General features: G+C 44.8%; 1 protein-coding gene across 3 annotated transcripts; it reads right to left on the bottom strand.

Annotated features, from left to right (window-relative positions):
* Positions 1-3327: 3327 nt before the first annotated feature.
* LOC106542524 (E3 SUMO-protein ligase ZBED1) lies at positions 3328-23201 on the bottom strand. Of its 3 annotated transcripts, none has more exons than XM_087713688.1 (6): positions 23125-23201; positions 21723-21791; positions 19879-20141; positions 14495-14559; positions 13759-13916; positions 3328-5738 (listed from the first exon to the last, which is right to left on the bottom strand). In XM_087713688.1, exons 2-6 carry the CDS (start codon positions 21769-21771, stop codon positions 3718-3720), a joined length of 2556 nt encoding a protein of 851 aa, XP_087569814.1. In that variant the 5' UTR covers positions 21772-21791; positions 23125-23201; the 3' UTR covers positions 3328-3717. The 3 variants fall into 3 exon arrangements, with proteins under 3 accessions (XP_087569814.1, XP_087569815.1, XP_013913780.2); XM_087713689.1 differs by lacking the exon at positions 23125-23201 and adding an exon at positions 22838-23107; XM_014058305.2 differs by lacking the exon at positions 23125-23201 and adding an exon at positions 22517-22822.
* Positions 23202-23864: the final 663 nt, after the last annotated feature.

Consider the following 23864-nt stretch of genomic DNA (forward strand, 5'->3'; position numbering starts at 1 on the left):
TCAGGAACTCAAACTTAGTTGGGATCATTGTCTTCTGAAGTTTTAGCCCTTTGTCCTTACCCCAGTTAATTGATCCAGGCACTTAGTATTAGCAACGGACGAAAATATCCTTCTTGGAGCTTTTTCCCTACAGCCCTGCACTAGCAATTGCAGTTCGGATGAAAAAGGTTTCCATCCTATAGGATTTGACCCTGCAGGACTGCATGCAGCTCCTAAACCTGTGATGGCGAACCTATGGCACGCATGCCACAGGTGGCATACAGAGCCATATTAGCCAGCATGGCAGCCCTCAGCTCTGGCACACATGCATGATTTTTTTTGCCTTCCAGAGGGCTGGGGGAGGCCATTTTCGCCCTTCTAAGGCTTCAGGAAAGCTTCTAGAGCCTGGGAAGGGTGAAAACTCCCTCCTCCCATGGGGGGTGCGCATGCATGCATTGCATTGGTGCACGCATGTTCAGGTAGGTGGGCACACGTGCGAGATAGTGTGCACACGATTTTGGCACACTTTTAGAAAAAGGTTAGCCACCACTCTTCTAAGCCCTTTTGAAAAAGCTGCTTCCAACTACAACATCGGAACATCAGCCCTGGAGTTCTGACCTTTTGAGGCACAAAATGAAATGTGGGGTACAAAACACCATGCAACATCAACAAATAAATTGCCATAAACTCTCCCTTAAACTAAGGAGGAGGTGGGAAGGAGCAGGGAACATCCATTCGTTTGATTCAGTCTGACCTACTTCGTACCATTACCCTACCCTTGAATGTTAACACTGCCAACCCAACCATATGCCATGGTCATATTAATGTGATGACTAAATCAATTTCCTTTTTAAAAGTTCTACATACTAAAAGAGGTTACAAACGATTCTACATTTCTCATAAAGACTGGAAGTGATGTAAGGATTCACAACTTTCTGAAAGCAGGATGAGTAACAGATAACTTGTTTCTATTTAATGCAATACTCCAAGAGTAAAAGCAAAATTATGTTGGGAGTTGAACTCTTGATGACTTACTCGGATGCATTAATGTGACTGATGTTTCCCATTTCTATCCCCCTCCATTGTTTGCTGCTGTCTTCTACTGGGATATTTTTTTTCAAATTCCCTGTCATTCAACAGCCCTTGACTTTCTAGGTGACATCCCTCTGAGTATTGAGTACAGTCAACACAGCTTAGCTTTGTAAATCAGCCAAGGTTGGTTAGGTACTGTCACCAGCTGAGAACCATATTCTATTAGCTGTATCAAATCAGGATCATATGAAGAAGGATGATGTCCAACAGTTGGTGGGCCTCATATCACCCACCAGATGCTACCAAACTACAACCTCCAGGAGCATGGCAATAATGGGACACGCTAAGAGATGCTATTCAGCAACTTGTAAAAAGCCCTGGGTGCCAACCCCTGCAGTTTTAGTAATAGTATTTGTCCTGGCTTAAGCATTAACTCTCTTGTGGCAATGGCCTCTATAGGGCAGCCTGACTTCCTTTTTGGCACTAAAACAATGGCTACTAAACACTCTTGATTCATAAAGGGACAGCCATGAACAATTTACCAGATGTGATCTGCAGACAGGCTATTTTTGGAACTGCTACGGGGCAGCTCCATAACTTCTATTATTCCTAGCCAATTTGAAGAAATGCTGGATGAGACTAGCAACCAAAGACAACAGAACTGGATTATAAAGTCAGAGGGTAATGTCTTATTCAAACAAGGCTAGAGGGGGAAGTTTTCTCGAGTTTTTAGCTCTACTGCATGCTTGGGTGTTGATGACCTAAAGAATCACCACCCCTATTACAATCTGGAGAAAAAATTCTTCAGTCTTCCCCCTCACCCATCTTAGTACAAGATGCACAATCTTTTTTAAGATAAAATGTCTTTTATTGTTGTTCTTTGAATTATAAATCCCCCCCCAAATAAAACTTGTTTTAAAGTGAAGAGGAGGATTCTGCCTGTATAAATCTGTCTTCAGCTGTTCCTCTTTCATGTGATAACCAGTGGGGAAATTCAAATTTCTTTTCCACCGGTTCTGTGGATGTGGCTTGGTGGGCGGGGCAGGGGAAGGATATTGCAAAATCTTCATTCCCAACCCACTCTGGGGCCATCCAGAGGTGGCATTTGCCGGTTCTCTGTATTATTCAAAATTTCCGCTACCAGTTCTCCAGAATCTGTCAGAACCTGCTAAATTTCACCCCTGGTGATAACCCTGAACTTTTTAATGTGTGCTAACAGGAGAGGGTATGACATAGGAAGAATAAGGAAGGCATTACATGGGGAAGGGCATGATCAAGAGGCAATGAAAAGTCTAGTGGTTAAGGCACAAAGCTAGAAAATGGGAGACTGTGAGTTCTAGTTCTGTCTTAACCATGAAAGCCAGCTAGGTGATCTTGGGAGAATGGGACAGTCACTTTCACAGCCCAACTTATCTAACAGGGTTCTTATTGTGCTGGGGAAAACAGAAAATTGGATCTATTTGCCACTTTGAATTATTTGTAAAAATAATAAAGGAGGGGTATAAATAAATAAAATAGAGAAATGGTTAATACTTTCTTTGGTTTAAATGGCGATTGTCCCTCAAATGGAAGGAAGGCCAGAGGAATCATAGTACTTTTCTAGCATCCTTTCTTCTTTTGGCTCTGTATCTTCATTTTGGGGGATGGGTGAGGAGAGAAAGGAATGCTACATACATTCACAGAATCCATAGTGCAAGCAATATATCTCAGTACCGGGAAGTCATCCATCAATTATGTTGTCCATCATCATTCCATAAGTTAGTATGAGAAAAGGCTTGGTTAATGTACCTTTTGTTTAGGTACTCCAGGGCTCCTTGAAAAGCAAAAACCCCTTGACACCAATCACATGCCTGCTTGTGTGTGTCTGAATTACAACCCAAACTTCTTGAAATATTCCATCCCCCCTCCTGTTTCCCTGAACCACTGCTGTCATTATTTTCAGCTCCCTACACCAATTTATTTCTCCCCAACCCTTATCTTTTTCCCTGTTATGAATCTGTCTCTCTATGGTAGGCACGGACTAGTCCACTCCTATTCCCCTTTTTATGTCCCTACTTACTCTTAATACATTATTTCTGTCCTCAAATGATCTCTCCTTCTGACCCATACGTGGCTTGTTCCCGCCCCCTGTGGTATCTCTTCTCTGAGAGGCAAGGCCTACTGTGTAGAATACACAGCTATACACTCTCAGAAACATTCGTTTCCCTCACATTTATGGAATATTCCAGCACATCAGCCCTCCTACTTCTCTGGAAGATTCAACATGATCTAATTCGGCCTTCCCCCTCCCCCTTCCAAACAAAGCCTACTAAAAGCCACAGCTGTTTCTTTTATTCCAGATCAGCCTTCTTAGCTGGTGCTCTACAACTTCATTGAACTAATATTTTCATAGCTCCCAAACAGCTGGTGGGAGTAGAGGGAAAACTGTATTTTGATCCCCAGATGATGCAATTCGAGGAGGTCTGCCCTAGTTTGGCTCATGGACTTTCCCTCCCCCTCCCCCACAAAACACCCAAATGGTTTGTTCTATTTCCCTTTCTCCAAAACACACAGACTGTAGGTGCCCTCTGGACCTTTTGGCCAGCCAAGCAGAGGGAAGTAGATACAGGACACATGGGAACTTTTCTCCCATTTCAGTCTTTTGTGATGGAATGCTCAAAGATCCTGCAGACAGATGCTCACCCAAGCCTGCTTTCTTTGTGTACTCTAATAGAGCATCGCACGGTTGCCATGGAGGAATACAAGCATATCAACATGCTCTGGTGTCAGGGCTTGGCGCTTAGTGTGGATGGCATCCCCAGTGCTGCTGAAGAGCCAGCCAGTAGGCACTGAGGTGGCAGGCACTCCTAGGAACTTGCGGGCTGCCCGGGCCAGTAATGGGTACTGGGTGTGGTGGATCTTCCACCACTGCAGGGGTTCCTGAGCGAGGGCAGAGGCTTTGCTGGTTTGGAAACTAGCTGTCTCCTGCTCGGCTTGCTGATGGGCAGAGCTGATGCCTGGGCCCCCACGCATGCTGCAAAGATCTCCCAGCAGGAATTCAATGCCTGCATCTTGCTTTGGCAGCTTGGAAGGGGGAGATGAGGAAGCCACATCAGGAAGGCTGGAGGTTAAGAAGGCAGGGGCCTCGGCCAAGTGGGACACTTCAGCCTTGAGCAAGTGCAAAGTTTCCACCCGATCAGAATGGCTCAAGAAGTCCAGGCCATGAAAGCGGGGATCCAGAGCGCAGGCTAGATTGAGGGCCTGGTTAACTTCAGGGCTGGAGAAATGGTGGTTCAATTCCTTCCGAGCTGCTGCTTTGGCTTCGAGAGCCAGAACAGAGTCCCACTCACTGGCTACCAAGTGCTTGTAGAGGAGGCTAGTTAACACGGGTTTGACTAGAGCGAGACTGGAAAAGGGATCTTTGGTAAATGTTGAGGTAGCAATTGCCATGGACTTGAGAACTTGGACTATGTCCTGAAGGGCAGTCCAGTCCTGTGGGTGTAGAACTGCCTCCCCATCGGGACCAATCCCTGACAGAGGCTTGCTATACTCTAGCAAGTCCTGTAGAATTGTGTAGACACTGTGCCATCTGCTCCCATCTCTCAGGAAACGACTGAGGTGGGCTTGCAGGAGGGGCTCCCGGAACCATAGTTTTTCATTACGGCCTGCTCCGGTCAGTGCCCAGGAAGCCAAGCGACGGAGGCGCTCCAGGGCACTCTGGGCCACCGGCTGGCCCAGCACTGCTTCCATCGCTGCCCGCAAGGCCTGCCCAATGCAAGGCAGGGCTGTCCACCCCAGGGCTGCAGCTGCTTGCTGGACGGCAGAGCCCAGGCCTCCCACAGTGTACAAAGTGCTCTCGTGTACTCCCCATTCTTTGGTGGCCTCAGTCAGAGTCTCCACCAGGCATTCAGTGCTGGGATTCTCAGGAATAGGGCGGCTCGAGAGGACCCTGGCCCGGGGTTCAAAGCAGTCATCCACATAATGCACAGTGAGTGTGAGGTAGGTCAGAGTGCTGCTGTGGTGCCATACATCCAGACTAAGGGAACACTGAGGCAGGGCACGGACCAGTTCCCAGATTTTCCCTTTCACCTGGGTATACATGTCCTTCAGCACTGAATGGGCCAGGGCAGCAGCTTCAGGAGGTTTGTAGTTGGGATCCAGAACTGCTAGCATCTGCCCAAACCCCTCACCTTCTACCACCTCCACTGGCATCAGGTCCAACACAATAAAGTCAGCCACTGCCCGTGTCGTCCGGCCAGGGACTGGAGGTCGAGGAGTTCCAAACTCGCCTGCACCAGCCATTCCTTTGTCGAGGGTGGCCACCTGCGTCCCAACGAGCTGGTTGTACTCACAACGATGCTTGTAGATGAGATGTTGGCGTAAGTTGGTGGTGTTTCCGCTGTAGCTCAGCCGGACTCCACAAAGCTTGCAGATGATCTTGCTCTTGTCGAGGATGCGCCCAAGGGCATCCCCCTGGAAGCCAAAAAAAGTCCAGTAGCGGCTTTGAGCCCGGCCCAAACCCACCAGATTTTGTGTCCCTTCCAGCAGGGGAAATGTGCTTCCTCCTACGGGAAGGCCTGGCTTGTGGAGGGGCAGGAAAGATGAGGCAGTGGCATCTCCACACAGATACTGGGTTCGAGAAGAAGGAGCATGGGGACCTGGAGTTGGTGACTGAGTCTTGACATGCAGCTCTTGGAAGAGTTTCATCAATAATTCTTTCTCGCCAAATTCATATTTGAAATGCTCACCTGTGGGGGAATGGGAGAAGTTGCGTCACAGGGACAAGACACTTGCCCTTTATAGTTGAAGGGCGGTTTCTTTTCCTTAGCATTAAAAAGTAGTACCAATTTTGATAAACATATATGTCCTTCCTCCCACAACAACTTTCAAAGGCTAAATTTCCCTCTTTGCTTTTGTACACCTGGAGACATGTGCAGTTTTTCAATTGCAAAACTCTTCGGTGAGCAAGCAAGGCAGATACCTGGCTAGAGGTGTGATGGAACATAGTAAGGAAGGTGGATACCAGAAGCAGGGAGTGCATTTCAGAGGGATAAGAGGCAACTCAGTATGAAGATTGTGTGTGAGAGAAAGAGGGTGAAGGCAACCCCTTCCTAATAGTTCACTGAGTATATCAGGGATGTCAAACTTGATTTCATTGAGGGCAGTTTGATCTTGGGGGCTGGGCTGGGTGTGGCCAGAGTGGGCATGGCCAGCTTGGTTTTACTCATGTTGGGCATGCCTGTGATGGTCTGAGCACTCTGCCAACAAAAACAGGCTTCCGAGTTCCGTTTTTGGCCACCACGGCTTCTGTAGTCCTCTGCCGGTGAAAATGGCGAATGGAAGGGTTGTGCACGCCCCCCCCCCACGCGGCCCCGTTTTCATCTGCAACCGTCTCCTGCTGCCCTCTGCCAGTGAAAACAGAGTTCAGGGGAGGCATGTTTCGCTGGCAGAGGCACTGCAGGTCAGTCCTTCACTGTTTCCAGGGCAGCTCCATGGGCCAGATCTAAGGCCCCAAGGACTGAATCTGGCCCATGAACCTTGAGTTTGACACCCCTGGAGAATATGATACATACAGAGAACTCAGTCTGGCAAGATTTTGCCTACAGGTGTGAAATAATAAAGAACTCTACTTGAAAGAATGACCACTTCTTGTTCTTGGTTTTAGGCCGGATATGAATCTAGTTGTGAAGAGAGGGAAAAAGAGAGGGGGAGGGGAGTAGAATGAATGACATCACCAGTGATTGGGTCTGACCTTAGCCACAACTAGGTGAAGTACCGCAGGGAAGGCGACTACAACTACCCTAGGCCTACAACACCATTAGAAAGCCCAGATAGACTGACCAAGTTAAAGTAAATAAATACCAATGTAAAAATGGCTGATAACTCATGATCGCCAAATCATGCAGAGCTCTGCTTTCTTATGGGATTCTGTAACATCAACTAAAGAAAATGAAAAAGGAGGGGTTTTGGGGTGTGTATGTCTAGCAACACTGTGTTATATTGTGTAATGTCCAGTGTCTATAAACACAGCAGATTCTTAGCCCAATAGAATGTGACCCCCATAAGAAAAAAAGTTCTTCATATTGCTTTATAGCGAGGGTCGCAAACTCCCAGGCAATGGAGCAGTGCGGTTAGGCAGGGGACTGCCCAGGTGGAGATGAGCAGCAGGCAAGAAAGCAATACAGAAACCATCGCCCCCATTCCGGTTCGTGGGAAAGTTGACTTCCATGAAACCTCTCCCTGGGGACAAAAAGGTTGGGGACTGCTGCTATATTAGAATTAGGATACTAAGTCTATCAATTTAAAAGGGAAGATGTGAAGCAGCAAAGCTTCCATTAGCCTGGATTTTGTTTTGAAATTGATTACATTTTTGTTTGGGGGTGCTATTAGCCAAAATCAATCTACTCATCCCCAATGTATCCTGAAATGTAGACACTTTAATTAATTGAGCAAAACAATGTTTCTTAACCTCAGCATGCTGGCTGGGGGAATTCTGGAAGATGAAGTCCATGTATATTAATGATACTAAGATTGAGAAACAAACCATGGATAAGTACGTCATCTAGTAGGCTTGTTAAACCTGGGGTGTGCAAGCTTCTTCTAAGGGAGGGTTGCATTTTTTCAAGATATTGGGGGTCACAGACTCAATAGCACTATTTGGATTACAGGGTGCATATTTTTTTTAAAAAAAACCTGTATTAATTGATAGAGAGTTGGCATTGTTTGGACCTAGCCCAACCTTCCTGGTCAACTAATTTCATGTGTGTTATGGGAAGTAACTCTCCTAACATCTGAAATATAGGAGAGCACCCTTCCCCTTAAAATTCTGATGTCCATGATTGAGATGAAGCTAGACAGGTCAATATCTTTTTGCCATTTACCCTGCCATTTATCCATGACCAGAATACTACGAATGAAAAAGGGACAGAAATGGTTGGGAGCAGTCATGAAATCTAACTTTTTGCCACCGGTTCTGTGGGCGTGGCTTGGGTAGTGACTGGGTAGGCGTGGCCAACTTTTTTTCCACTTTTTGAAGCATTTTTTCCTACCTATTCTCCCAAACTGGCAGGAAAAAAAATTCTTTAAAAAGTAGACCAAAAAAAAGGTTCTGATGATCGCGCAGATCAGCTGTGAGCCAAGCAACTGTTGGAACATCTTTTCCCCACTTTTTAAAGCATTTGTTCCTGCTGGTTGGGCGAATAGGCAGGAAAAAATGCTTCAAAAAGTGAAAAAAAGTTGGCGATCATCGAACCTTTAACTTTATTGCAATGGCCCAATCTAACTATACTGTTTTTTTTTTTTTTACCCCCAGATAGAGAAAAAAAATTTACAGGGAGAGAAAAGTGACAACGCTTAGCTCCTTTTTGGCAGCTGAGAAGACTAAAAAGAGGCTGCTAAATCACTATTTGAATAATTAAGGATTGTGAGTACTGAGCACACAAAAGTGAATCACTTAACTTAGCATGCGAAGACGAGACTTCTTAGGGGTTTCTTACAGGGTTTTAAAATCAAATTTTAAGGGGGGGTTTGATTCGGATGGCTCAGACAGAGGGAGGGGGGGAGTCTGCCAGGGCACAGGCCACAGCTAACTAATGGGTGGAGATCGGGAGTGCTGGGAAGGGTTGGGATTCTGGGGGAGACATTAAGCCATTCCTTTGCGGGGTTCACCATCTCTACTGTTTGTAGGAGAGGCAGATATGGTGGGGGCCAAGGGCCAAATTATGTTCAGGAGACACGGGTTTGCATGCATTCCGAACCTCATCGTCCTTCTCGCACCCCCGAGTGCTCAGAATTACAGGACCCTGGTCTCCAGCTGGTGTTGCTTAACGCCAGGTCCGTGGTACATAAGGCTCCCCTCATTTACGACCTCATTCAAGAGGGTAGAGCGGACCAGGCGTGCATTACAGAGACCTGGTTGGGCCATGAGGGGGGTGTTCCCCGTAGTGAATTATACCCACCAGGTTTCTGGGCGTTTCACCAGCCCAGAGCCTAGGGTAAGGACGGGTGGTGGTGGTTATTAGGAAAAGTCTTGGACCTCAGGAGGTCACTGTGCCTCAGATAGGTGGGTGTGAGTCCCTTTTTGTGAAATGGGGCCTTGGAGTTCAGGTGGGCCTTTTTGTTACGTACCTGTCTCCCTGCTACATTTCATCGGAGCTGCTGGATGTGTTAGCCGGATTGGCGGTTGATTTCCCCAAGCTTATAATCCTGGGAGATTTCAATCTGCTTTCCATTGGTGAGACATCCGAGTCAGCTCGGGAGTTCATGGCTTCCATGACAGCTATGGACCTAACTCAGTTAATTTAAGACCCCACCCATAACGGGGGATACATCCTTGACGTAATTTTTATCTCTGGGCAGTGGATGAATGATCTAGATTTAGGGGATATTTCTATCCAACCCTTGTCATGGTCTGATCATTTCCTCATCAGGCTTGACTTCCATACTGTTAACCCTCGCTGCAGGGAGGCGGAACCGAATAGATGGTTCCGCCCCAGGTGCGTGATGGACCTTAAAACGTTTCTGATGGAGCTTGGGACTTTTCCTGAATCCCTTGCTCACAGCTCGACCGAAGCCCTGGTGGAAGCCTGGGATAGGGTAGCCACTGGGGCCTTGGATTGCATTGTGCCTTTGTGGCCTCTGACTCGGTGTCGATCCCGGGTAGCTCCCTGGTTTACTGAGGCGCTCCGGGAGATGAAACGCCGGAAAAGATGCCTAGAGAGTGGTTGGAGGGCCAGCCGGTCCATATCCGATTGAACACTAGTAAGAATTCATATTAAATCCTACTTAGTGGCGATAAAAGCGGCAAAGCGGCAACATTTTTCTGCTCTTATCGCGTCCGCAGATAACTGCACAGCCGCCCTGTTTAGGGTAACCCGCTCCTTACTTAACCAAGGAACTGGAAATGACCCCTCCTGGGTAGGGCTGAAGAATATGTTCAGTATCTGCAGGATAAAATCGCTCAGATCTGGACAGGCTTGGACTCTGATTGGGTAGATTCGAGCGAGTTGATGGGGATGAATCTTGTGGAGACTATCTGGGATGAGTTTGACCCTGTGACCACGGAGGGCATGGACAGGATTATGTGGAGACTCAGTGCTGCCATTTGTGTGCTGGACCCGTGTCCCTCTTGGTTAGTTTCGACTTCCCAGGAGGTGACACGAGACTGGCTCCAGGTGATTACCAATGCTTCATTGAGAGAGGGGCTCTTTCCCACTGCCTTGAAGGAGGCGGTAGTGAGGCCTCCTTAAGAAGCCTTCCCTGGACCCACCTTCTTTAGCCAACTATCGTCCAGTCTCCAACCTTCGCTTTGTAGCGAAGGTTGTCAAGAGTATGGTAGCATGTCAGCTTCCCCAGTACCTGGATGAAGCTGCCTACCTGGATCCGTTTCAGTTGGGTTTCAGGCCTGGGTACAGCATGGAGATGGCATTGGTCGCATTGGTTGATGATCTCTGGCGGGCCCGGGACAGGGGCTGCTCCTCTGTCCTGGTCCTATTAGACCTCTTGGCGGCTTTCGATACCATTGACCATGGTATCCTACTGCGACGACTCGGGGGTGGATGGGAGTGGGGGGCACCGTTTTACGGTGGTTCTCCTCCTACCTGTCGGATCGGTTGCAGTTTGTGTTGACTGGAGGACAGGTATCGACCCCGAGGCATGTCACTTGTGGGGTGCCCCAGGGGTCGGTTCTCTCACCCCTCCTGTTCAACATATATATGAAACTGCTGTGCGAGATCATCCATGGTTTTGGGGTATGGTATCATCATAATGCTGATTATACCCAACTTTTCATCTCTACCCCAAACCACCCAAACGATGCCCTCGACATGATGTCCCGATGCCTGGAGGTTATGCGGATCTGGATGGGGAGGAACAGGCGCAAGCTCAATCCCTCCAAGACTGAGTGCTGTGGTTTCTGTCATCCTGATTTGTGCATCTTGTTCCATCTTTGATGATAGGGGGAGAAATTTTAGCCCCCTCAGAGAGGACCAGCAATCTGGGCATCCTCCTGGATTTGAGGCTTAGTTTAGAAGAACACCTGACGGCCGTGACCAGGGGGGCTTTTACCAGGTTTGCCTGGTACGTCAGTTGCGCCCCTTCCTGGATCGGGATGCTCTGTGCAGTCACTCATGCCCTCGTCCTTTCTCACCTGGACTACTGCAACGCTCTCTACATGAGATTGCCCTTGAAGAGCACCTGGAGGCTTCATCTGGTCCAGAATGCGGCCACGCGGGTTATCATGGAGGTACCTAGGTGCTCCCATGTTACACCCCTTTTAGGCAGCCTACACTGGTTGCTTATTATTTTCCGGGTGCGATTCAAGGTACTAATTATGACTTTTAAAGCGCCCCATGTCTTAGGCCCAGGGTACCTGTGAAACCACCTATTGCTACCAGTAGCCTCCCACCATCCAGTGCGATCCCACAGAGTTGGCCTCCTCAGGGTGCCGTCGGCCAGACAGTGTCGGCTAGTGACTCCCAGTGGGAGAGCCTTCTCTGAGGGAGCACCTTCCCTCTGGAATGAGCTGCCCCCAGAACTTTGCATAATCCCCAACCTCCGGTCCTTCCGACGCGCCCTAAAAAGTTCGCTTTTCCAGCAAGCCAGCCTGGCCTGAACAGAATAAAATAAATGATTAATTTAATTGTTAATTTTTATCTAATTTTTAAAATTTTATTAATATTAATTGGGTTTGTTTTTGGATACTTTATTTAATTTTCCTTTTTAACTTTTGTAATATGCGTTTTATGTTGTACGCCACTCTAAGTCCTTTGGGAGAAGGGAGGCATATAAATCCAATAAACAAACAAAAAAACAAACTTGGAGAATAAATAATCGGATCATTCATGTTATGTGAGCAAGGTCATTACTTCTTATTTTCTCTCTCTTCCATAATAAACAGCAAGGAAGGGGCAAAACCTTCTTCAGAGACCCACCTGATCTCTTTCAAAACCTTGCAAGTTAACCGGAGTTTGTCCGTTTCTATATTAAATTTACCCTTGGCTGAATTGTGAGGGCAATGGATATATTTGAACACAATTACTAATAGAGAAATAGAGGGGAAGAAATATTACCGTATTTTTCGGAGTGTAAGACGCACCTTAATTTTGGGGGAGGAAAACAGGAAAAAAAAAATCTGCCTCTGCCTACCAGCATCCATCAGTATTCATCTGGCTAGTGTCCTTGCAGCAAACAGAAATGGCCTGGTCAGTTTCAGCACGTTACTGCCGCCTGATTCAGCAGGAGGAGTTGATTGGGGTGGAATACCCCCAATCATCTGTTCCAGGCTGCAGGGATTACCACAGACCATGGCAACCTCTGTGCCTCATGTTTTCGGGTGGTTCCAGACGGCGTGGATGATAGTTTACTCTGTCATCTCGTAAACACGTTGCCGGGCTTCCCAGCAAGTGCTGCACCTCTATTGGGCCTTGCTGTGAGAAAGCCAGGCTTTCAACACCTAAGGCTATAGGTAGAAGGATGGGGGTGTCTTGGAAGTGGAGCCTTCAGTGCCAAGTCCCTCTTCTGCCCCCATGAAAATCATCCTCAACCCCATCCCACCGACTCCAGTTAAATGCGCGTAGGGTGATAGGGTTTGTTTTAAATGGATAAAAAGATCTGTGCTGCTTGTTATCAAAAACCGAATGGGAGTGAGGATCCCCGCCGCCTGGAACCGTCCAAAAATGTGATGCACAGAGCGAATGGGTGGGGCTACATTCGGAGTATAAAACGCACCCAGATTTTCACCCTCTTTTTGAGGGGAAAAAGGTGTGCCTTATACTCTGAAAAACACAATACACTGTGAGAAGTTTCTTTTTTCCTCCTATAGCTGAGACAATTTACTGCAGAAAGCAATAGAAAACCATTGCAATATTATTTTCCTAGGAAAATGGTTGAAAACAATATAGCCTAGGGTCTCTCATCCCTGGGAGGCTTATCACGGTCCAAGGGTGTAAAAGAAACCTAAGAACAAATAGCTCTGATGGTTACCAATCTCTGATAGAAGATATCACTAATAATGGTGAACTGACATACACCATATGGTACTACTTGACATGTAGTAGTAGTGTATGAGTCCAACGATCTGGTTAGTATGATAGCTAGATGATAGCTAGATATAAATACATAGGCAGACAGAAATCTCCCTTCTCAACTTTATGTGTGGTATGTGTCTTTCTTAATTTCAGATCCCCTTCTAGAGGCCTGGGAGTTTGAGGGTTCTGTGTAATATCTTAGTTGCTGCTAGCACTGGATTTTTCTGGACAGAGAGCTCTGATGTTGTTCCTGAGATCTGCTGGAACCACTCTGCCCCCTTAGGAATCACAGTCCCAAGTGCTAACTACCACCACTGGGGTCACTTTGGCCATTATACACTTTCTTCCTTTTCTCATTAGTGCAAGGTCTGCTTTTTTTCCTACTGTGTTAATTCATTGGTTGTGACAGGAATTGACCAACAGGTCTGTCGCCCAAGCCTGCTGTCATGAGCTGAGGGAAACCGTGACAGGCCCAAAGACACCCTGCTGGTTTTCATGCCTAAGGTAGGACTAACACTCAGAGTCACCAAGAGATGAGTTACTTCCTATCTTAGGCATGAAAGCCAGCTGGGTGTCTTTGGGCCTGTCATGGCTTCCCTCACGATTTCTAGTCTGGTGCCTTAGCCACAGTGGTTTAACCCAGGTGGTGGATTCTTTTAGAAAAACTTATATGGCTGCTAAGACTGAGGGAAGCAGGGAGGGAGTTGCCATTAGCCCTCTTCCCCTCTACTCTTTCACTTACCCAAACGCAGTCCTAGAGTGCGAGCATATTCCTCTCCAATCCAGATCAGAAGCTCTGTGTCAGCAGGTATAATTTGGCAGACTCGATAGTAGATGTAACCTCGGTATTGGAATACAGTTAGGTTCTGCTCATCCTCAGTGGAGGCACATGCCACATATCTGCATGGAGAACAGGGATGATGAGTCACCAGAGTTGGGGGAGGAAACATATTCTTAGTTTTTATACTAGCAGTAATTGCAGAGTATGTCTCAAGGGAACTACAGGCCTAGTGGATTTAAGGACTCTCCTATGACTAAGGAAGCAGCTTTTTCTTCTTAAAAAAAAAGTGTTAGGCTCATTTGGAGTCTCCAAGGAACAAATGTGATAAGTGTTTGGATTGAAGCCACAAGGGTGAGGCAAATATGTGCTTTTATGCCATAACTATGCCATAAAATTTGGTATAACAAAATGAGAGTTAAGCATTCACATTTCTCTCTCTTTCTTAAAAAACTAAAATCCCATTTATCCCTATTCTTCCCTCTATGTCCTCTCATAAATCACCAACATCTCACAAGATTCAAGTGAGATCATATGCAATATCTTAAGACAATTTGGCAATTATTTGTTTTCTCCCTGGGCTGCTATCTAGTGGTTCCAGAGGTTTCATGGATCTCGGTTTCTGCAAATGTCATAACATTTGAGATAGTGGTGATTTCCCCTTCAGGTTTCTACTGGGATTCTCTCATAAGATGCTCACCTCATCCAGTTGGATTTGGAATCATCAGAAGCATCAATGAAAAAATAGGACCCATTGTTCCGAACCTGCAGAGAGAATGGAAGGAATAGAAAGATCCAATCAACCCCACAAGTTCTACCTTTATTTTAGAATTTGATTGAGATTTTAAGCTGGTTGTAGATAACCTATAGCCAAAGTAAAAACATTGGCTAATGAGGCAAAGAGTGCCATCTGGAGTGGATCTGAAAAACTCCATCTATCTTAAGGCAGAAATAGGGAAATCAGACTGCTAGGAGAATTATCGGTATATATTAATGTTATTTACTGTAACACCAAGGTTCATCAGCAAGCTATGCACAGAGTAGTGGCCAAGGGAGGCAAAGGTAGATGTGAAATGGCAGCTTGCAAGTATTGTTCAGAAAACTGTACCACTTCAAGTCCTCACAGCATATTCAGATACAAATGAACATCCAGCACAGATGAGAATGTCTCAGCAGTGAACTGGAGAAAGGGAGGAAGGAACCATTTTGTTCTTGTGATTGATAATCAATTGCAACACCAAACCCTTTGTAAATTATCCTCTACCAATTGCTGAAACCCAGCAGAGTTTCAGCCCTCCCTTCACTTCATTATGAGCTTTTGTCTACTCACTCAGTTTATTGGGGAAATTGATTTTGTATTTGTTACTCACAATCCCCGAATCCTTCTTCACAGCTGTATTCTTTGAAAGGAATGCCGTAAACCATGAGTGATCAGAGTCCATTGTTTTCTATCTGGGATATATGAGCTCGCTGGCACTTGTCAGCATCCACTCCACCTACCCCACTTCTGAACTGTCATGAAGGCTTGCAGTATTTTCGGGGAAAGGGTGTGGACTTGCTAATGGCAATGCAGCTCTTAAGATCCTGCAGATATACATTTTCAAGCTTCCTCTTCAAAAGGCAACTGCAAGACAGCATGACAAGGTTTCCTAGTATTTGGTTTAAATGGTAAATCATTTGTTTTCCTGCATTTTGTTTCCTTCTTCGTCTTATAAAAACATTCTGGGAACTCTCCTCTTTCTCTTGAATTCTACACTTTTTAAGTTAAAAGTGGGGTGTGGGGAGAGAAAAGGAGGGTCTTGCCTGAAAACACAAAACTTAAATGTGGCAATGTGGTGTAGGGGAAAAGCTGTGAGCTTTGGACTGGCAATCCCAGATTCAAATCCCCAAACTTCTTTTACGCTTTTCCAGCCTAAGTTGTGTGTATTCTCATGGGATCCTCAGCGCGACCAAGCAGAAGACACCGAACAACTACTTGTCTCTTTCACTACATAAAGGGTGAGGGGGAAAAAAAAGAAATAGCAAAAGAAAAAGATATAAGAAATATATGTACAAAGTGCTTTGACTGGCAGGATTCCTCTATTAAATTCCTGCTCTTCCCCAGAAGCATCCTATTTTTCTGTGGTTGTTGGGAATTTAAGCTAAGGAAAGGATCGGAAAACCTTGGGAGGCCAGGCTGAGCACCTTTTTTTTGGTGGCCTCTACAAGATGGTAGCCTGGTGATGTCATTGGAGTGGATGCCATTGACGTGTTCAGGAAAAATGGATACTTTGAGCTGCCCACATCAAGGTACAGAGCCATTTTCAGAGGGCTTTGGGGCTTAAGAGATCCATTTTATCTCTTGAGGCCCAAATGTTTTATTCTGTTCAGGATGCGCTATGAGCAGACCAAAAAGGAGCTGGAATGGCATGTGGGCTGCATAGTTCTGGTGGGTGTACAGCATAAGGACTTCGTACATCTCATCAAGAAGTCAAATGTGGCCTTTATCCTCTCTTAGAAACTGCTGCTCATCGCCACTAAGCCTCCAAGCTGTCTTAGGTCCATCCTGTCATAACCTGTGTCTATGACTATGTGTTGATATAAATACTGTATGAGAATAATACCATAGCAGAGGCTTTATTCACATATTATTTTAAATCAGGCACTTGGGCTATGTGAAGGGAGAGGGATCATTATAAAAGGATGTGGGTATATTTTAAAATGCATGAACTAACTTAAAACTAGTAACATATAACTATTGTAGTTTTAACCAATTATGGTTAAGGCACTAGAAAGCAAGAGTCTGTGAGTTCAAATCCCACTTTAGCTATGAAAGCCAGCAGGTAACCTTGGGTCAGTCTCCCCTCCCCCCATTCTCCCCCCTCTCTCTCAGTCCAACTTGCTTCACAGGGTTGATATTATGGGGGAAATATCGGGAAGATGTGTCAGATATGTTCACCATCTTTAATTATTAGTAAAAATAAAAGAGGTGGAATATAAATGGAAAAAAAAATAAAAAAAATAAAAGTTCATTTTTTAAAATCTCTCATCTCATCTAAAATAGTTCTATGTGGCCTGTCTCTTTTGCAATTTTGATTCTAACCACACCATCAACAGTGATGAGGTTCTTGACCTAAAGAAAGTTGCATAGTTTTGATGCCCAGGGAGGATGGATAGTTCACCCTTTTTACCCCAAAATGTTTCAGAATCACGGGATTTTATTGGTGATGATGCAGACCTACTCAGTAAACACAATGGGTTTCACACAAAATCTAACCTGGAAAGAGAAAGAATCTTTTGTTTCCATTCTTCACCAAATAACTTGAAGAAAATTCTTCCTCCTCCCTCCCTCCCTTCCACAAAAGAAGAAACGATTAGGTCTGCCTATTCCTTGCACAGACTGATTGATCACTGCTGAAAAGAAAGCAAGCTGAAAAATGCAGCAACATTTTTCATGTAACACAGCAATGGATTTTTCCCCTCTGTCTGCAGGAATTATTTGATAGAGTTTCTGGGCAAGCAAGGGACATGACCAAAGGCAGCAATTGAAACACCCTGAGCTAAAACATAGCATTTTTCTCCCTGACATCTTTTTGTATATCTGTCTTCGGAACACCCATTTCTACTCTTTACCCTTTTCTGCTGAGAGACAAATAATTAATTTTTGCTGAAAGTCTGAAACAATCCCTTGCAGACAGTTTGAAAATTAGACTTAAGAACCAAAGATACTTGGGAGGGTTGTGGGAACTGAATCTTGGGAGTGGAGAAGGAATCTCAGTTCAGAATAACAGAACCAATATGAAATGCCAGTGGGAGATCTTTCCTCAACTTGGTTATCTCCAAGGAAATTGGCTGTCTGCTTGTGGATGGTAATTAAAATGCAGCATCTCTGGATCTAACATTACTTTGGTGAAAAGGGGTGGTAGGTTTCAAAATTTTTCAGAACCTCTTCTGTAGGTGTGGCCTTCTTTGTGGGAGTGGCTTGCCGGCCATGTGCCCAGGTGGGAGTAGCTTGCTGGCCATGTGACCGGGTGGGTGTGGCTTGGCAGTCATGTGACTGGGTGGGCATGGCAACTTGTAAAATGGGGTGAAACTCACTTAGCAACGCTCTTGCTTAACAACCAAAATGTCGGCTCAGAAACTCTGGCATTTGAAGCACGCAAGTCTTAAAGCTGTCAAGTTACAAGACCCTTGCACCCCTAATCCTTTAGAAAAAAAACCAGGGGTGTTCAAACTTGGCAGCTTTAAGACTTGTGGACTTCAGCTCCCAGAATTCCTCCTCCAGTCATGTTGGCTCAGGAACTCTGGCATTGAAGTGTGCAAGTCTTAAAGCTGTCAAGTTACAAGACCCTTGCACCCTTAAATCTTTATAAAAAAAACTCCAGGGGTGTTCAAACCTGACAGCTTTAAGACTTGTGGACTTCAACTCCCAAAATTCTTCCTCTCGCTCTTCATCTTGATGATGTGTGGGCAGGCGGGGGGAGGGAGCTGGAACCGGTTCTAAACAGCACTGTAGACTTGTGGAACCTCTTCTATAGAAGAGGTTAGAACTGGCAGGAACCCACCCCTGGCGAAAAGATAAACTCTTATATTTTTATCCCATACTTTGACCAAAGGGTTCATTATGGCAGATTCAACTTCATCCACCACTTAAAATCTATGAAAACTTATTAAAGTGATAAGGCCTGGCTCAGGATCAAACTTTCCTATGTACAGAAATTTGAATCTGGATTTCTCTGATTTAAGACTAATGAAATAGCTTTGATGCCACACTGGATCTCTTTTGTGGTGGATAATGTACTAGATTGCAATTAAGAACTAATCAACTATGATTTAGGGCAGTTTGTAAAGTGATCTCCTTGAAGACATCTCAACTTTAATGCATGCCGTTAAGAACACACACATTATCTTCAGCTTGTACATTATCCCATTCATTTTACTTCCATGGCCAAATCTGGGTTTGAGAGGGGGCTCTGGAAATATATGCTAACCCCTTAATTCCTATTTCCTGTTATAAACCAGTAGCTAACTTTTGGTGGCAGCAAGTTAGATAGATTCAAACCTCTTGTTTTTCATCCCAATATCTCAATTAAGGTTGTGGGAAACTGAAGTTAGAGGATGACTGAAGCCACCTGCTGAAGGAAATAAGGCTAGGGGTTAAATTGGGAAAAGGAGGTGGATTCAAATTGGCGACAGATACCACGCACATATAGCCAGAATGGCAATATTATTTTCCACTTCCAATACTACTATTTTTTGCTCCCAGGCATTTATAGAAATTACATTTTATCCAAGAACACTTTTTTTCAAATAAAAGGATTTACAAAGTTCTACCAGATGACTATGGTGGTGAAATATTATCACAAGGTTTTCCTGAGGTAAATCTAAAAGCAAAAAGCGGTGATGTAAGCATAGATTAAATTGACATCAGTGATATCTGGAACTATTCTATGAACAAGGAATAGAAGTTGCACAATACTATAGTCCTTGTCAAGAAGTGTCAGTCCACTCATCTCCCAATTTTTTACACAGGGAGTCCTTGATTTATAACCATGTTAGAGCCTGCCCATTACAGTCCTAAGTCATGACAGCTTAAAGCATGTCATCATGTGACTAACTCAATATTTTTTCTGGCAGTTGTTAAGTCACACTCTCTGGTCATTAGGTGAATCTACAATTGTTAATAAATGCCACAGTCACTAAGCAAACCTATTGTGCTTTTGCTGAAAACCAGAAGTAAATGCTAGGTTTTGGAAAAAACATTATAAATGATGGTCGTGTGATTACAGGAGGCTGCAAATAGTCATAAATGTGCCTAAAATGTGTTCATGTGATCACAGGGGCAGCCACTGGAACTAGGTAGTAAGTACACTTTGTGGGGTGTGTATGTGTCTTTTGTAATATCTCAGCACGTGGTCATAAGTTGAGGATTAACTGTACTGAAACAAACACACACAAGAAAAAATGGGCAAATCTTCTCATAGTCAACAATTCCAAAATCAAGAAAAAAAAATCAGCTGAAGTCTGTTATTAGCTAACATAGACACCAAGGGTTGTGTATTGTGATGGCCTGGTTGGAGTGTTGTGTATCTGGGTGTTCCTTACCGCCCAAGAATAACGGGTGCAGTCACGATGTTCTCGGACCACTTCCCCCTCATAGGGCCCAAAGATGCAGCCACGAGGTAGGGCTGGGAGTGCATTCCACACTCCAAAGCTTCCTTGGGAACGCTCCTTGACCAGAAGTCCCTCAGGCAGGGACAGCAGTGCCCGTGATGGAGCTCTTTCTGGAACAGGTGTGTCAGCCACAAAGGTGGGGGGTCCATGTTGTGGGCAGGAGTCGCGGAAATAAAGACGACAGTCTTCACAGACTGTAAGGGAAGAAAGATAAGTTTAAAAAATTGGGTCTTGAGGGAGTTCTGTATGCTGGGGCATGCTCAAAAATAGCAAAGAACATACAACGTACAGCATAATCTGGGGAAATCGGTGATAAATGAATATGCCATAAGACTATTACAGTATATACTTACAATACTTACTTTACACCCTCTTTTCTAGGCGTGTCTCCTTTAAATCATGGGTCAGTAATCTGTGGCCTATTGAATGCTGAGTTATGATTTCTCATTTTCTTATACAAAATAAATAAGCAACAAAATGTTTCAGTCTTCTTCTAGATTTAGCATGGGAGAGACTTAACTTCATCGCTGTTTTGTTCATCACAACTTTTGGCTCACCCTTTAAAAATTTTGAAATGAGTACCCCTCAACTGCTGATAGGTCCCTCACCAACTTTAAACTTTTCATCTAAGCAACAGAGCCATGCTGAACAGGCAGGAAAGACTATGCCTGATTTAGGAAACAACAAATAAACAAATGCAATCTTCACATGATTTCGAGAAGATCCTGTCATGATGCCTGTCAGATCACTTGATTTGAGAGATTTTTCCTTGGAAAATGAAATGGCCTAAGCTAAACTTAGAAAATCTTGGAAAGAAGAGTACCAGCTTGAGCCTGTTTAGGGATAGCTTCCTGTCTATAACCATATAAGATGGTGCTTGAAGTATGTTCTAAACTTATTATGTCCATTCCCTCATTCTCTGCTGGCATTCTTCACCTGTAAGACTTCTTTATTTGTTAAAACTATAATTCTCAGAATTCCTGGCATATTTAAAGGATAGAAAAAGACGGATTACAGCTCCTATATCTTTTGTACATCCTATGTACTGAGCTGGGGGAGCATTGTGACTTGTTACCCTCTTTCTCTTATATAGGACAAACAACCATCTGTATTTTTGTGTCAGGATATGTATATCAATAAGATTGTGAACTTTTTGTTCATAATGTGCCTGCTTTTAAAATGATCCAAAAGAAATGACTCAGATCTCAGACAAGGGCAAGCATAGTATTTCTCTTCTAGTCATTAAAACTCATCTTTTTTCAGGATTCTAACAAGTCTGAAAAAAATAACTGCTTTAAAGAGTCAGTTTATTTGTTAATATGCTGTTAATAAAGCTGCATTTTGTTTTCAAACTTTCTAAAATGTAATGCTGCTTTAATAACAGCAGAGTAGTGCTATGCTCACAGGGATTTTGTAGTTTTTTCCCCACATCATTTTCAAAGTCTACACAGCCCAAGTATTCCCCCTCCCCATCATTACCTAGAGATGAAGCAAAAGCAGAATTAGCAAGTGTGCAAACCAACCACTCACCTAAACTCAGAGTATCATAATATAGAGAATGTTTTCAAAACTTAATTGTTCTTGTTTTCATTCCCTCCCTCCATACAATAGGCTAGAAATGGGTAATTTGGTGATTTGTGGGAAACAGCTTATTATTCAATCAGTGAGACACTGGTGAATAAATGACTATTCTAGTAAATACTGTGGATTTTTCTGCTAAAAAATGGGCTGTGGATACTCTGAAAGTGTTGAAAATAATTTTACATGTAACTCACAGAGCAGTTCATCCTCCAAATGGGTGCAGGCATCCTCAGCCACTTGCATGGTGTGAAGGATTGGGGAATCTGTAAAATAATGAAATATATTTTCCCCGTTTCTTTCCTTACTGTGCAATGTCTTGAACAAAACACTGAGATATCCTTACTGCATTCCTACTTCATGCAGAGATATCTGGAAAGCCATTTTTCCTGACACAAACACAGTTTGTTTGCCTCCTTAAAAGTAATATGACCCAATCCAATCTCTCTGTCAACTGATGCAAGCTTTCCTTTTTCATGGAACTGCAATCCTCCCCTCCCTCTAAAATGATATGTTTACCCTACCTTTCCTCTTTCCTGCTCCATTTCTTTGGCACAGCTACTGTCATTGTTAATCCTTCCCTCCTAACCTATTCTATCCAAACCTGAATTTCCCCAGATGTATTGGATTATAGTTCCCATCACCCTCAGACAGCATGATGACAATGCCAGTTAAGCCACCCACAACCCCAACATCATATTCTAACCTCTAACTTTTCAAAGTATCCTGCATCCCCCAACCAGCTACAAACCCATCATATTGGATCATACACTCAAATAGCAACACCTCACTCCATCTCCATTTTTTACAAAGAGAAAACCAACTCCCCAAATTAGCCATATCAGTAACTCATTTCCCCATAGAAAGCTTAGTTACTTATTAAAGAATATCCCAAAGGTGCCCCTCCCCTCTCACTCTCTCTCATGAGGCAACTGGACTTTCTGGTTTTTCTTTTTATCTAAGAATACTTAGATTGGCAATTGCCAGTTACCTGCTGAGACCAATAGGCACAGTCCCATATCTCCTCTGCCATCTAATGCTGACTTCTTCTCAAATGCTACCCTTCCTCTTCCTCTGCGCCCCCCCCCCACAACATGCAACATCCTAGAGTCTTATTCCCAAACTGCTGTTCTCGGATATCTCGTCACTCCTGCCCATGCTAGCAGGGGATGAACTGGGTTTGTCCTCCACATGCACAGAATTGGAGACAGTCGCTCTCTCTACTCTACCTGCAGTACCTGCAACACAAGTCAAGCAAGCAATAAGGCTCTCCCTAACCCAAGGCGGGCAGCTGTTGCTAATCCTCTCCCACCCGCAATAGTCCTTCTCCTCCTCCTCCTCGCCGCCCTGCTTCTTCCCCGTAACCGAATGGAAAGGAAACCCCAACGAATTGCGACGTAGGGCTCTGCTTGCCCAATCTGGGCGGAGTTGGGTCGATGCAGCTGCGGCAGCTCCTCCCGGCGGGCGCCCTCGTGAAAAGGATCGCGGCGTACCGGTGGATAGGGGACGCGCACGCGCACTCCGAGGGAGGGAGAGAGGGAGGGAAGCCAGGCGACCCTCACGCGCCGCTCTCCTCCCTCCCCATTCGGGGCAACGAACCTGCCCGCCGCGCGACGCCGGATCAGCGTCAACAGCCCATCGTTGCTAGCAAGGGGGCCAGCACTTTCCTTCTGTGACAGCTCAGCCTCGCCAATCAAAACTCGCTTGGGGGCGGGTGTATCCAAGGAGCCTTTTTTTTTTTCCCTTTGCTCGGCCAATAAGGTACTTTCTTGAAAACAAGATCGGCCCTGGCAAGGCGGGTGTTTGAGTTGCATCCAATGGATTCACTGAATTGGAATAAGGGGGGACAGTGGAGCGCTTGTTTCTCTAGAAGGAGTACATAGAAACGTTGGGACCAACGGGAGACAAGAGTCGTTAAAGGGCGGGGCCTTGTGCCTAGTACAGTAATAGGATTTTTAAACAGTAGGTTGAAATGTGGATTTAGTATAAAATGGGTTGACAAAATCACAAATGAGGAGGTGATAAGCCGCCTGAGAAAGCAAAGGGAAATCATCAAAGCCATTATTAAAAAGAGAAAGTTAGAGTATTTTGGACATATGATATAACATCAGGAAAATACATCCTTCACTTAATCCTCCAGGGAAAAATTCAAGGCAAACGAGGTCCAGGCAGAAGAAGAACACCATGACTTCAAAACCTAAGGGACTGGTTTGGACAAAGCTTGGCAACACTTTTTTGTGGTGGCTGTTGACAAAAATAGGGTTGCCGACATGATTGCCAATGTCCAGTGACGGATACGGCACAAGTAGAAGAAGAAGAAGGTGTTGCTACTCGACTGA

Source organism: Thamnophis sirtalis, unplaced genomic scaffold (assembly GCF_051295495.1).
Source record: "Thamnophis sirtalis isolate CommonGarterSnake01/CBP01778 unplaced genomic scaffold, rThaSir2_p1.2 scaffold_4, whole genome shotgun sequence".
NCBI classification, from domain to species: Eukaryota; Metazoa; Chordata; class Lepidosauria; order Squamata; family Natricidae; genus Thamnophis; species Thamnophis sirtalis.